The 14,724-nt window shown below is 37.0% G+C and overlaps 1 protein-coding gene across 1 annotated transcript; it reads right to left on the bottom strand.

Annotated features, from left to right (window-relative positions):
• Positions 1–5,321: 5,321 nt before the first annotated feature.
• Positions 5,322–12,913, bottom strand: LOC149089408 (uncharacterized). Its single transcript, XM_089238301.1, has 3 exons — positions 12,651–12,913; positions 10,227–10,343; positions 5,322–7,852 (listed from the first exon to the last, which is right to left on the bottom strand). The coding sequence occupies exon 3, from the start codon at positions 7,725–7,727 to the stop codon at positions 5,496–5,498; it is 2,232 nt and encodes a 743-aa protein (XP_089094427.1). The 5' UTR covers positions 7,728–7,852; positions 10,227–10,343; positions 12,651–12,913; the 3' UTR covers positions 5,322–5,495.
• Between the last annotated feature and the right edge of the window lie 1,811 nt (positions 12,914–14,724).

Raw genomic sequence — 14,724 nt, forward strand, 5'->3', positions numbered from 1 at the left:
ATGAACACTGAAGTCTGAAACAGCACAAAATTATTCGAAATTGTGCCACCTAGCATGAAAAGTACACTATTTTAGACCGATTTTGAGGGAGTGCGACGGCAACTAAATTTGTTTTTTTGATTTGTCAAGCCCTGATGACAACAGCCCTAAGTGACAGTGGATCGCGAGCTTGTAGGAGAGAGATCCAAAAAAATTGAGTTTTTTATATGGCTAGAGTTAGTCACTCAATGGCATAATAATCATCAAATGCTATTTATACATTTTTATTGCTTTTGAGCACCAACTACTATGAGAATTGCTAAAATGTTGTATATACAGGATGTTCAGTAAGTGCTAATGCGGCCTTCATCTCATCGACCGTCCATCATAGAGGTATGATTCCAATTTAAAAAACGCTCAAAAGGCATTCAAAAATAACCCTGTACCAGTTTTGAGAGTAAAAATTACAGTGCGTCACAAAATCTCAATTTTTTTTACGGTCCCCCCTGTCCTCCTAACTTACACGGTAACAACTTTCTAACTAGATCTCTTGAATCCAACAGGAAAAATTCCGTGTTTCTAAGTGCAATATTCGCTAAGATATTTGAATTCAAAAACTGGAGAGAAAAGTTATGAAAGAATAGCAAAAACTAATAACGGACAACGCTCCTTTCCACCGATTTTTGGATTCAAATATCTCTGCTTAGAAACTTGAAAATTTTTTTTGTTGGCCTCAGGAGAGACAGAGCCAGTGCCGTCTTAACGCGTGGATCCATCCGGGCACCTCAAGAGAAGAGGAGCCTCACAAAAATGAGATCTTGTTGAAATTTCCTAGAATAAGCAAGCAAACTAGTCTGGTAGGCCCTCAGAAAAAATACTTGGCCCCATGATGTTCTTAAGACGGTCCTGGACAGGGCAACAATTTCCTAATTGGAAGTTAGAAGACAAAGGGATCATATAAAAATTTAATTTTTTTACACTGTATTTTCACTCTCAAAATTGGTACAGGGTTATTTTTGAATATGTTTTCAATACCTCTACGACAGACGATTGATGCGATAAATGCCACATTCGCACTTACAAGACACCCTGTATAATCATATTTCTAGTCCAGTGGTTCTTACCTATTTTTCATTGGGCATCCCCAATGCAATACGATATACCTTCCCGCACCCACTTAGATAACATGTTTTTTTAGAAAACTCAATTTTTATAAATCCTTTTCCATATTATTAAACTCTATTTTTTCTATCGTTAATTGGTAGAGAGTGAGTTTCGGCTTTTTTTTAATTCAGAAAATAAACTGAAAGAAATTTAAGATTTTTCAAAATTTGAGAGAAAAAAAAATTCACGAAATTGTTCTCCGCTTATTAATTCCAGCCAAACAACAATATACATGTTGTTTTGGCACTTGATTACATTTTTGGACGTTTTTCCCCGAGACATGCTCACGACAGAATCAAATCCAAGTGCAGCATGCTAATAACATGAGGTACGAATGTAAACCGCAAAATAATTTGGGTACTTTTCTTCAACCGAAACGAAAAACAAGTGCTGACCCAAAAAAAGAAGTGTAACCATTCGAGTATTGCCATCTCCAGAAACTGACTTATCAGCTAACATTTTAGCTGTTCCATTATAATACAAATGTCAGCTGATAAAATTCTAATTTACATTTTCAAAAGTTCAGATGTATCATTTTATGGTGGCATCACACCACTGGCATTTTTATGCACACAGAGGGGGTGTAAGTTCTGAGCATATTCAAACCACACAGACCTGTCTTATTAAAACTATAAAGCACAGATCCTGAGTAATGTGTTACAGGTGGGAGGGAACCTAGCTACTACCACTACTTAAGCATATGTACACCTCATAAATATTCCTCAGGGGAGTTTCTAAAGAACTGGTGCATGTGCTGGAATATATGTTGAGTGTAGGTGCAGCCCTAATGTATTTATGTAGTTTGAATCTTGCATGTTTTGGTGGTATTGCCATCTATATTTTGAGGTAAAAAAAAATTCTGGTCAATGAATGTTGACCCTTTTTTAAAAAATTTATTTGATCCACATTACTGCCACAATGGAAATCACTATCTTCTAAAAATTGCCACCTATTTTCAAGAATAATCATTTTTTTTCCCAATAGGCCTGAGCCGATATATAAATGCTCTCCCCTCCCCCAAATACTAAAAACATGGAAGATAAAACTATAATTTTCTGTTGTACGTAATAATCCTTCAGATTGAACAAAAGCTGACTCCATCCACTTGCAGTTGATTGACAGGTTGAAGGTAGGGGAGTGGAGGAGAATGGAAAGCACGTTTGACTAAAAGCAACTTTAAAACAGTAGCTGGGCTTGGAATTCCAAAAATTAAAGAGTTTAAGGCACCCAAGATATTTTGTGATTGCCAAAATAAATTGAATCAAGTTAGACGAGATACCTAGTGATTGCTACTACAGGGTTAACACGCAATTTAAGCAACCAGCACCAAAAAAAAAAAGAGAAAATTTTAAAGGGAAAAATATTTTTTTTTATGCAACACGTCGTTAAGAGAGAAAAGGGGATTTTTCCCCCTCCATAATTGCATGTGACTGGAAGAAATTTTCCCCACCATCAACCAAGTATGAAATTTTCCTGTTGCTACGCAGCCTGCGAAAACAAGGTTGCCATACTTTTGTGCCTACTTTTGAGTAAAGTAATACACTTATCTCCCAAATAAATGTGATGTAACACTGAGTTGCATCTCAAAAATTTTTTGTCTTGACGTGTACTATCGCCCGCCTAGTTTTAGAGAGTGGCACCTTGTAAATCACCTTTAAATCACAAGTACAAATCCCTTAACATAATGATTATACAGCTGACACTCATTGTAACAACCCTCATTGATCCACTGAGGATGGACATTAAATCGGGTCATTATAAAAAAAATGTCTCGAGAGAATTCCATATTGGCTTTATATAAGGCAATGTTTAGAAACCTGTATTATGCGAACACCTGGGGGAGGTCTGCAGGATCACTCATTTACTACCATTACAATGAATGACGTATTTTGTACAGTGAAATCATAATTTATTCAATTTTTATGATGCGTAAATTATAAAACAAAAAAAACTTATTTTATGGAAGGGTGGTGTTGTGATTGACCTTCTGAGGCCACAGGGGATCCAAAACATCAAAGAAGATAGGAAACACTGATATAAAACATCCCATCATGTTTCTCGTGATTACTAGAAGATTATACCATGCTCCCCAATATCAAAGACGGGGCGGCTTAAATGAGGGTGCAGCCTAAGCTTTTGTGTAGTTTAGTTTTTTGAAATAACACATTAGTTTTTTGAAATAATAAAAATTCGCACGACACCCCAAGCTGTCACTCTTTTGGACCATACCTTGGCAATGAAAATGTTGAGAAAACTTGAGGGGCAGACAAGGCCTGGGACAGTAATACCAGAAACAAGAATGGACTCTCATCACACGGGGCAAGTATGCATTTCAGTTTCCCACCTAGTAATTTTTCAGTAGTCAAAGGCGAAGAAAGAATTTGTGTTCTCACTTAGCCAGGGCACCATAAATCCCTCGCACCCCCTTTAGTTTCTGCCCTGGCAACCTTGGAGCGGGTATTTTGGTGTTAACAAGGTTCAACTGTGTTAAACGATTCAATCCTAAAAATAAGAAAAAGACGATGGCTCACCAATAAGAGCTGTAATGTGGAAAAAATTATCTGGCATAATTTGAAAAAAGTGAAATAAATCCGGACCATAAATACAGGCAGTTTTAAAATGGGATGAATCCTCAAGTAAATATTGTTGGTTAAACAATGGTGTGCAGCTTTGGATGGGTGAAAAAATCCCAGAATCCCCTTGGCGAAAGCTCTTTTAGCCTCCTACCACGCATAGTCAGAGATAGACTTGGAGGTCTAGGGGGCACGGTCATTATTGCTGGGGGGCACGATGATGTCAATTCATATATACCATAGCTGCCAACTTTTGAAAATGAAAATTCTGGAGATTTTCACGCAAACCCGTATTTTATGCTAAAACCACTCCCTAATAAATACAATAGGGATTTTTCCAAATAAAATAGGGATTTTCCAAACATAAAACTTAAAGCGTAGGGAATAAAATCCCTACTGGTCAAATTAAAATAGGGATTTTACACACATGGAAGTTAAACCCTTGGGAATAAAATTTCTACGCAAAAAACAAGTGAAATTGGAGGCCAAAACTTCAATGATGTAAATATAAATATTGTGTTCAATCAGAAACGCTGTGAACAAACATTCTGCGCGAATGACCCCAAAATCATCGGAAGATGAAGGAAAACACCGTCAATTTTTGAAGAACACTGACTTTTTGTGACACTTGCTCGATGCTTTTTTTTTAATTTCACATGAGTGATGATGGCAGTCTTTCCATGCCCGATGTTTATGTCCGTAACACAACTTGTACAAAAAGGAAAAGTAGGCCCTCTTCTGGAATGTTTGATGAAAGGAAATTCATCGGAATAAGTATCTTTAAAATTGATTAAATATGTTTTTGCTTATCATTATTCATGCTTTGTTATATCGCACGTACGTAACTTCAACAAAAGAAATTTTGACCATATGCGCGTGACTATAATCTTCAATTATTATCCAGGACTATTGGCTGCTAAGCCATTTCCCTGCACGATAAGACAAACAACTTTCTTGTTACCATCAGAGGGTTTGTAAAACTTCCTTAAAAAGGGAATTTCCCCATTTACGACGTGTGACGTCATTTCGAAAGGGAAAAAAAAGAGGCTTCATGCCCCACAAGAAATTCCTTAGGGATTGTTTTCATAAGCGGGGATTTTTTTTTAATGAAGTAGGGAATTTTTAGGGACAATTAGGGATTTTTGTGATTTTCGTAAAAATTCGGGAGATTTAAGAACTTTTCGGGAGGTCGAGCGATGAAGCTAAAATTCGGGAGATTCCCGAAAAATTCGGGAGACTTGGCAGCTATGATATACATTAGATCATTTGACTCTACCTTCGACACTGGGCACCCCCGTATCTCTGCCCATGCTACCACTGCAGTCTTTAGGGGGAAGTGTTTGACCCACCCCTGATCAAAAATCAAGGTCGAACACCCTTTTCGCAAATTTCTTTGCAGAAAAAGAGTGGAAAAGTGCGGATATTGAATTGAACGGTCTTTGCAGATGGTTTATTGGATGAAAAACTGCACAAGATGAATAAGGAAAAACTGACTTATCATAATGCATGATTGTTATGATAAGCTTAGACAGTATAACAATTACAGAAGTCGTATATGATTATGTTATCAACAACATAACGTAGACAATAATTACTCATATTAAAAAAAGTAAAAAAGCTTATATTTTCTTTTCTTAAATTATTTACAAATACGGGTATCAAAATATAAACATCACATTTTTCACAATCTCAAAAATTCAACATACATTTATATAATATATTTTTGTATATTGTGCATAATAATTAGATTTAAAGTACCTATAAAAAAAATTTGTACACTTAGAGCTTTGTCTCATGCAACTGTCCAGCAACAACGCCTCCACAAACCCTGTACGGATGCTGATAAGGCCTGAATTTGATATGGTTTATTACACGGCTACTAGTAAAAGGCACATAAACGTCATTATCATCTGCAGAGTCTACATCTCCGTCACTGGAATTATTAGACGGCACAAAATGTTCCGTGCGAATAGGCTTCCTGGGCCTAGGACGGCGGTAGTACCGAAACTCTCTCGGCAAAGTGTATGACCTAGGTAGCGATATTTGGCTGTCCAAATCCGAAGGCACGTGATAACAGTTTTGGGTGTGACCAGGTGTCTCTCGCATAGCACACTCGCGTAAGTAATCGTTGTTGATAGCACAAGTGTTTCTAACACGAGGACAAAGTTTGCTATTGATTAATGCGGCCGGGTTATTGTTCACACAAGCATCATAAGTTCTCGGAAAACCAACACGAGGTGATGAAACTTGATATGATGAAAGAGATTCTTGATAATCATAATAAAGACCTGACTTATCCAAGTTCTCTGGAACTAACAAAATCTCTGGGGTCTGCGAACGCTGTTTTGTTTTGGGCCGCATACCATTTGGAATGTGCGGACCAACCAACGAATGATACAGAAGTGGCCTAGAGCTTTGGGATTCTGGTTTAACAGATGGCTGCTTTTTAGATGGTGGTATCGGCTGCCGCAGAGTATCTTGCTCACCTATATCCAATGGATGTGGTCTTTTAAGTTTGCCTTGTTTGATTTCTTCCTCAATTTCTTTTAGTTCCAATAGCTGTTGCTGCTTTTTCTCTTGCAACTTCTGCTGTATGTTGACACGAGAGCCAACACTGCTGTCAGGTTCACTGCTGCAAGATTTAACAGCTGGTTTCTTCCAGAATGGACTGGATGCTTTACCATTGTTACTGAGAGCTGGTACTGGTGGTGGTGGAGGCACAAATGTTGATGGTTTTTTCTTCTTCCGCTTGAAAGCTGGATTCAAACGGCAGTTGAAGACACCTGGTATGCTAGATGCCATGCCATTCTGGAAATGATTGTTTGAAGAACAAAACATGGCAGAACTCTTGCATTTTTCAGACGAAGGCTTCTTGATAGAGTTATCTGTACTTGTAAGAGCTTTCTCTTCACTGCATATTTCTCCTTTTTCAAGATGCCCATTGCAGCCGTTCCCTGCAGCACATTCTGGACATTGCGACTCCATGTCACCCCCGGTCGAAAAACTATGCTTTAGTCGCTGGATATGAAAGAAACGATAATAAAGTACCATGAAAGTGATACCCAAAGAAAAACCACCCCACACAACAGCCACAGAGAAACCATGAAACCATGCTGGTTGGGCACGAAGACTGAGGAAGACTGCCATAAGAAGAGAATTCTCCAAAAACATTGTGATATAAAAAGCCATCATCTTCTGGCGAGCATTGATTTCTTGCAGATTTATGTAACAAAATATGTAAACGAAAGCAATCAGCACTGAATAAGACATTCTTTTACTCATATTCATTGTTTCTCCATGGAACACATTTTTCGGTGACACGAGCCACAAAAGCATGCTCAGCCAATGCAAGAATATCACTAGAAAAACCCAGTAATGGTACAAAGTTGCATATACTGTAAGGGCAACCACACGGGAAGAAACGGTACCAAACCTCCAACAAAACTGAAATATGACACCCAGCCACGTCAAAACCAGCTTGTGAATGTTACGATGACGGACATTCTTGCTGAACGAAGCGAGTGCCCAGCAGACACTGAAGAGGGAGAAGACGGTGGACACAACATTAAGATCAGTAACCTCATTCGACGATGACTTCAGCCAAATTAAATGCAGCTGAATCAGAAGCATGGGTGCAGCTTCACAAAATGCATGAACAAGCCTGAGCATGCACAAGTCTCTAACTTCATTTTTCACAAAACCCAGATCAACAGGTAGGAAAAGCTTGAAATAGCGCCACAGAACACCAAACTGCATCAGGTGAATAACAGCAATGACAGAGAGTCTGAAGTCTTTGCTTTGAGTCTGGCTGAAATACCATTTCAGGGACATCAGCTGACTGATGAGCAGTGATAACATAATAAAAGACAGGGAAAGAACAAACCATGAGAACTGGTCACTTATGTATAGGGTGTATACAGTAATGACATCGAACACAATATCACAGAAGTAGGAGGCAAGAGAGATGATGTTGAACAAGACGTCACAAAACGGGAGAAATTCTTGAGCCATGCCAGCTTCACACAGTACTTATCCAGCATCCTGCATGTGCGACATGTCACATTCCTCTGGAGCTACAAGCAATGTTTATTGGCAGACTTCTGTACAAAATGTCAATTATGACATGAACCAAGCATCTGCAAAAGGAAAAAAAAGATGTTACCACAGCAATACAAGTAAGCTACGTAAAGGTAAAAATATCCATTTGAAAAAAATAACTCAGGAATAAAAATTACTGCATGTACGAACACCCCCCCCCCCCCACTCAAGGGTAAAAAAAAAAACCACAAAAAATATATATATACATGGTTCATAGCAAACTCCTCGAGACCTATATATACTTATCGGCGAACCACTGATCCTAAAGGCATACTTCCAATTAGAAAAAGTACTCAGATATGTCTTTCATGTTGTAAGAGATTGGTATATTTATTAAAGTGAAAAAAATTAACTTTTTATACAGACACCCTGTGCTACCTAAAGCAGAATGCATTACTATTACACATAGAGAGAGTGAAAATCGCAGAAACGCATGCAGGCTCTGAGTCCAGAGGAGACAAAAGGTGGATATCAGTTGATCGCTGAATGTGTTCGCTCACCAAATCTGAAGTAAGCAGCATTGCAAAACGCATGCGCTGGGGTAGGATCAAGCACTGTGGACAATGAAACAGACATCAAAAGCATACCTGGTATCTTTGAGAGCGTCCAGGAATCGTTTTTACGTCATTATAGACTGTGCAATGATGTCAGTGGCCACCACTTCCAACAACTCTTGTAATAATTTATGAAATAAATTTTTTTTTAGTTTTTATTGTACTTTTTGTCTTTCAAGCATGACGTCAAAACCTGCATGCGTTTTCCTGTGATTTTTACCCTCTCAACATGGTTTGTGACACCATGTGTTTCATTGTAATTTTTGTTCCTCTTGATGTCTACCAACAACCCTCTGAGTTTGTCGGTCCATTAATAGAACACGCTGTATATTAAAATGCAGTGACTTTACAACTTTTGATATAAAGTCACAATAGTCTGCTCTTATCCTCATTGAAATGGGAGGGGAGAACCAAGTTGCAAACGGGGACCGTCCCTAAGAACTGGGATGTATGGCCACCTTAGGTCAGACTGATAGTTTTTTTTAAGCAATAAAGTGCCAAGTAGGTCATAATTAGAGTTTGGGACAAATATTCGGGTGTTATTCTGTATTTGACCCTTTTGCCGAATATTCGGTTCGGCAGACTAATGCTTAGGTATTCGGAATAATATCTGTAAATCCAAGCACAACAAACTAATTTTTAAAAAAAATTATAATTGGAATTTTTTCGCATAAATTTAAAATTTACTGATTATATTTTATTGTGTGGTGTATATCCCTTTCTGTGAAAGGTTATGCCAGGATGGATTTTTAAGATAAGAACATGAAACTAAAAGTAGAATCTCGCTGCAATAAGGTGGAAGTGAACATGAATTACACAAGTTCACTAACAGCCGTATTCACAGACAGAGTTTAAACTAAAATCGCAGGTGAAAGGATTGGAGATTGAAACGAACTGGTTATGCCAATCTCTAATCCTTGAACCTGCGATTGTAGTTAAACTGTCTGTGAATACGGCCGTAACTGAAGGATCTGCCCTGACAAGATAATGATACATATTGATCTACTGAAAGAGTCAAATGAGGCAAAGAACAACTAGTTCAGAATAAATAATTGACATTTTCTCACTTAGTGTTGAAAAAAAAGATTGTGTAAGTAATATTAGAATACATTGTGTCACAGATGAATTTGATTATCAGTAAATCATAATAAAAATCCTTGAATTATCAGTGTTTTAAATATGATATATGTAATATGCAGTTTATTCATTAAACAAACTGCATAATTAAAATTCATTATCAATCATTTGCAATTACCAATAATTTCATTTTCAATTAAAAACATCAATTTTATTTATAATTATGATGAATTTTAAGATGATTAGAATTCGGTCATAACATTAGCAGAATATTCAGTATTCTGCCAAGTCACTATATATATTCGTACCATCCATAGTCAATTTTTTTTGTGTTATGATATGTGCACAAAAAAAATCAGAACTTCAAGTATTTCTTTTTGATTAATTTGAAAAGAAAAAGGTTCAAATTGAATAAATTACAATAGACTCTCACTAATCCTGCACATATCACAGACTGGGGGGTGCCAGACTACCAAAATCATTTCGTTATCAATAGGGAACCGAATGCAGATTCGAATCCACGACTTTCAAAAAGACACTAGGCTCAGGAATCATGTCCGTTGTCTTAACCATTACTGTTCAGAAGCCTTGCGTCCCAAAGTGATCCCATTTGTATACTGCAATATAAACTTCTGTGCACACATATTCAGTGTCATTTTCTTTTCAATACTCCAAGAAAACCAGTGGGAAAACACTGGATTACTAAACGGATTGGACTAGAGCATGGCCGGATTATCGAGAGTCTATTGTCGTTTTAAAAAAATTATGAATGCATACTCACGGGTGACAAAAGATGAATTTCAGCATGATGCAGAACAAATGACATTGATGGAATGTTCATAACTGAGATCAAGATGTATATTGAGCAAACCGTGATTCTTCCTTTATGTCAGATCAGCTAAAATTTAAAATGTAAATGTTATGAGGTGATACAAATATAAAAGCTAAGACTAAAATAAATAATATTTTACCTGGACAAAAGAAACAAAGAACAAATAATAAGCAGCATCAATCACAGAAATGACAGTTGGAGAATATACAGCTCGTAGCACGAGAAAATGAACTAGTTTTTTTACCAAACACTTTAGAGTTCATTTTGTATAAGTGTATATAGGTCTATAGCTTGCTTCATTTCATTCCTGCATGGATATCATAAGCCAGCGGTTCTCAACCTTTTTTGATTCAGAGTCCCATAGGACTATTTTTTACTTATCTGTAGTGTGTTCTTATCTGTATAAATGGCACACCCTCCTCACGCTCCTGGTGATTGCAAAAACAAAAGTCAGTTGGAATTGTACCACCAATTTATATAAACATGTGTCTTCCTTCTCGCTTTTATTTATCTCGTACTGATTTATATTTTTATTATTTAAAAAAATTTACAACTGGGTCCTATTTGGTTTCACATTTACTGTGTTTTTCTTTTCATTGAGCAGCCGCAGAGCCCCTGGGAGAGTGGATACGAAGACCTAAGGGATTGAGAATTGCTGTCATAAACGAATACAGGCTCTCTGAACAAGGAAATCAATTGCATGTCAAGCCTTCACAGTGAAGGTTTATACAAATGTGTTGACAAAAATCTATAATTACTTAAAAATAGTGAATTTCTCCCATTTTTTTATCATATATATTTTTATGCAGGATAAGTGCTGCACCCATTTATTTCATTACTGCTAACTAAAAAAATTAATCGGATTACATTACACTAGCACAGCGTTTCTCAACTGCTGGGTCACGACAGTCAAGATGAGTCTTACTGGGCCGTGACTGATTCATCATTTGAATTTCCCTCATTCATTTCCTGCAAAACAAGTTTACGACTACTTCACCAAACACATTTCAAACAAACTTCACCAACTCTGGCCATATCACAATATTGCAATTTACTGCCATTAATGAGGTGGGTTGGAAATGAAGGCGCTTTCTATCGATGGTTGCCTCAGGCTCATTAAGGAAAATATCTTAACTATATTCTGCCTTGAATTCTAACCCGGGACCATGACAGCAAGCAAAAAAATTTACGAAAGGTTACGGGTTCACGACTGGGACTTCCACTCAAAGTAATTCTACCGACTTCCGGGCTTTTAAGTGAATTTTTCATTCACTTAGAATTAAATTATCAAGTCCGTCTCCTGTGCCATTGCATGGTTTACGGACAATAGGTTGAGAAATGTTGCCTCAGAGTATTCACAGTGAGACACCTATATAACAATACTTGAGGGGACGGTGAAACGTATCATTATGAAAGTGTCATTGTTGTAGATGGAATATATTAACACTATGAAAAAGTGCTCAGAATTGAGGAGTAATACCACTGGCAATTACCATTATATAGGATTTCCACTATATATATATGCTGAACAAGCGCGTTCAGCATATACCATACACACAGTCGACACTCGTTATAACAACGCCATATTATAGCAACCATTCCATAATAACAATGGGTAGGATAAGTTCAAAAATTTTCATATTTTTTCATATAACTATCCTACATGTTTTCCTTCCAGTATAGCAACTACTCAATATAACCGCTGTTTTTTGGACGGAACAATGGAGAGTCATTATAACAAGCATAGACAATTTTACTCAAAGAGGAAAAAGATCAGTGTCTGTGGTGTAATAATACAGTGAAGGGGGTTCTCAAAACTTCCTTCGCCAGCTGCGCCCCTTCCTCTTATCGATTCCTATCCACAGAATCACTTCGAAAAAAAAAAACCTTTGTCGGAACCGCCGCTCCATGGCGGTCTTGACAAATGTTGGCAGGGCACTGCATGCACAGTTTGAAAACCCCTGGTCTAGTGTCTTCATCAACATTAGGAGGGGCGGCGTTTGTTCAATTCCCCACAGAGGAATTTCGAAGAATTCCCCTTTCAAAAACTCACCACTGCATTACATCCAGATGTCGATACTTTGTAGGAACAATGAAGAGCGATATCATCTCAGTAGACATATCTTGTGAAAGACTTCAGCTGAACTTTGCAAATCCTTTTAATTTCACTAATTAACAATGAACCAAGTTGTTCAACTCACTGGCAATTATACATTACACAAAACAAAAGTGATTACCATCTTAGTATGGGTGATAACAAACAGTGGTACTTCAATACTTCGTTGAATATAAACAATCACAAATGAATATTAATAGAGGTAAATTTAAACTCTAGAGAGGGTTTGTATATATTTAAAAATGTCATTTTCTTACTTAATTTCCAACGGACAAAGAGTTTGTCTCGTAGACAAGATGAGGCAAATAACCTCTGGATCCATATAATGGAGCCTCATTGATGAAGATAAAATGTAAATAAGATCTATTAAATACACGCCAATATAACACGCGTCACAACAAGTCAACAGCCATCATCAAATACCAACGCAATGAAGCGATAGATGGAGGGGGGGGGCGAAATAAATAAAAACAACAAAAAAAACAGGACTGTGTGCACTTTATGGAATTTCAGGTATGCTCCGCTAGGGGATGGGAGTGACGGTGCTTGGGGACATCACAATAAGTCTATCTGACATCGACGAATCAAACTGAAGCTTAAAAATGTTGTTCTTTTTATTGGGAATAAGAAAACTTTTTTGATTGATCAGTCACATAACCTGGTAGTCCAACTATTGCGTCATGTGTTGTAATAGCCAATGAGAGAATATCTTTTATACATCTGAATACTGTGATGTTTCAGGTTTTCACCTGGCAACACTGTACATAAAATCAGAAAAACAATAAATATTTAAAATCTGAATTAAATGATAAATCTTCCTTGAAAATTTTTAATATGACTATCACGTAGTATTCACATATCTGAATTTTGATGGCCATATGACCCGCACTTCCCGTTATTCTATGCAATTGAATTTTCAACAACAAAAAAATGTTCTCTTTCCTTTTATTATTTTACACGAAGAGCGTCTACTTAATTTTTCATTCTATACTGATATTGAGAAATATAAATAATTTCCTAACATTGAAAATCAAGCCTTAGTTTCACTGGAATACGGATTTGATCATCACCACATTAGTAATTTTTAATATTGATATTAAATGGCAGCACTTATAACGTATGTAAAGTAGGGGAAAAACTATTCTATTCATCATCTGCTTTTCTGGAGGTACTTTGTTTTGGGCATCTCTTTATGTACCATGGAGAGGACTGAACCTTTTGCTTCAACCAGTTCAGTTTGTGGGTTTACTTGTTGTGATCTGAATTGAATGAAACTTTCTGAGGGGGAACCATTTATAAATCACCGTATTAATCACTTCCAATTTCGTGAAAAGATAGCAGAGCACAAACATTATAGATTAAAAAGCTGAAAAACTATTACTATCTGTCTCCCTGCTTTTCTGGGGATCCTTTCGTTCGGGTGTCTCTTATGTGGAAAAAACTGGACATTATCCAATTCAGTTTATCAATTTTGCTTATTGGGAGCTGGACTGAAAGAATACAGGAACACTTTTGTTTTATTGGTAGGAATTCGTCATCATCACTCAATCACTTTTGTATTGGCAGGAAATTCGTCATCACTGTCACTTTTAATTTCGATAATAAATGGCAGCACCAATATCACGAATGAAAAAAGCGAAGAAATGATGCAACTCGTACACATTTGTAGTGCTGTGCAAGTGAAGCATTGTCATTGTCAGAACGCCCATGCGCGTGCTTTTCTGGTGACTGTTGGTAGGTGCCAACATATTTCCTGGCGATGTTTAATATAATGGATATACTTGGTTCTACAAAGGTTCGACATCCATCAGGAGTGAACGCTGGAACTGGTCATACCAGCGTTCAATCGCGAACTCAAAATCGTGCGTCTAACGCAAACCAACCCTATCCCTCGTTTCCTGCGTCGTCTTCCTCCATCATCGCTCTAAAAAAAGAGATGTATTAATTGTATACAATGAATTGCAATTTTTTTTCCAGTCTATTTGACGACATTTCTTCCTTTTTCCAACGAATTGTTTTTTTAAAGAAATGATAAATTAGTTTCAAGTGCCGTTATTACATTTATTAGGTTATTGTAATAATTTTCGTACTCTGATTTGGTTCCTTCATCTACTACTTAGTGATGCCGGAACATATCTGCTCGTGTTGCTAAAGCAATACTAATCATATCAATTATCACCATTTGAACATAGCTCAAATATTGCACTGAATTCATTGCAATATTTGAACACTGAATATATGAATATATGAACACTTAAGGGCCGTATTCACCAACATGGTTTAAACTGTAGTCACAATTTTTAGATAAGAGGTCAACGTAGATTGGTTAAA

The sequence above is a fragment of the Pholcus phalangioides genome, unplaced genomic scaffold (genome assembly GCF_987345545.1).
Source record: "Pholcus phalangioides strain wild (caught in Gottingen) unplaced genomic scaffold, Ppha-v1.0 ptg000002l_1, whole genome shotgun sequence".
Lineage (NCBI taxonomy): Eukaryota > Metazoa > Arthropoda > Arachnida > Araneae > Pholcidae > Pholcus > Pholcus phalangioides.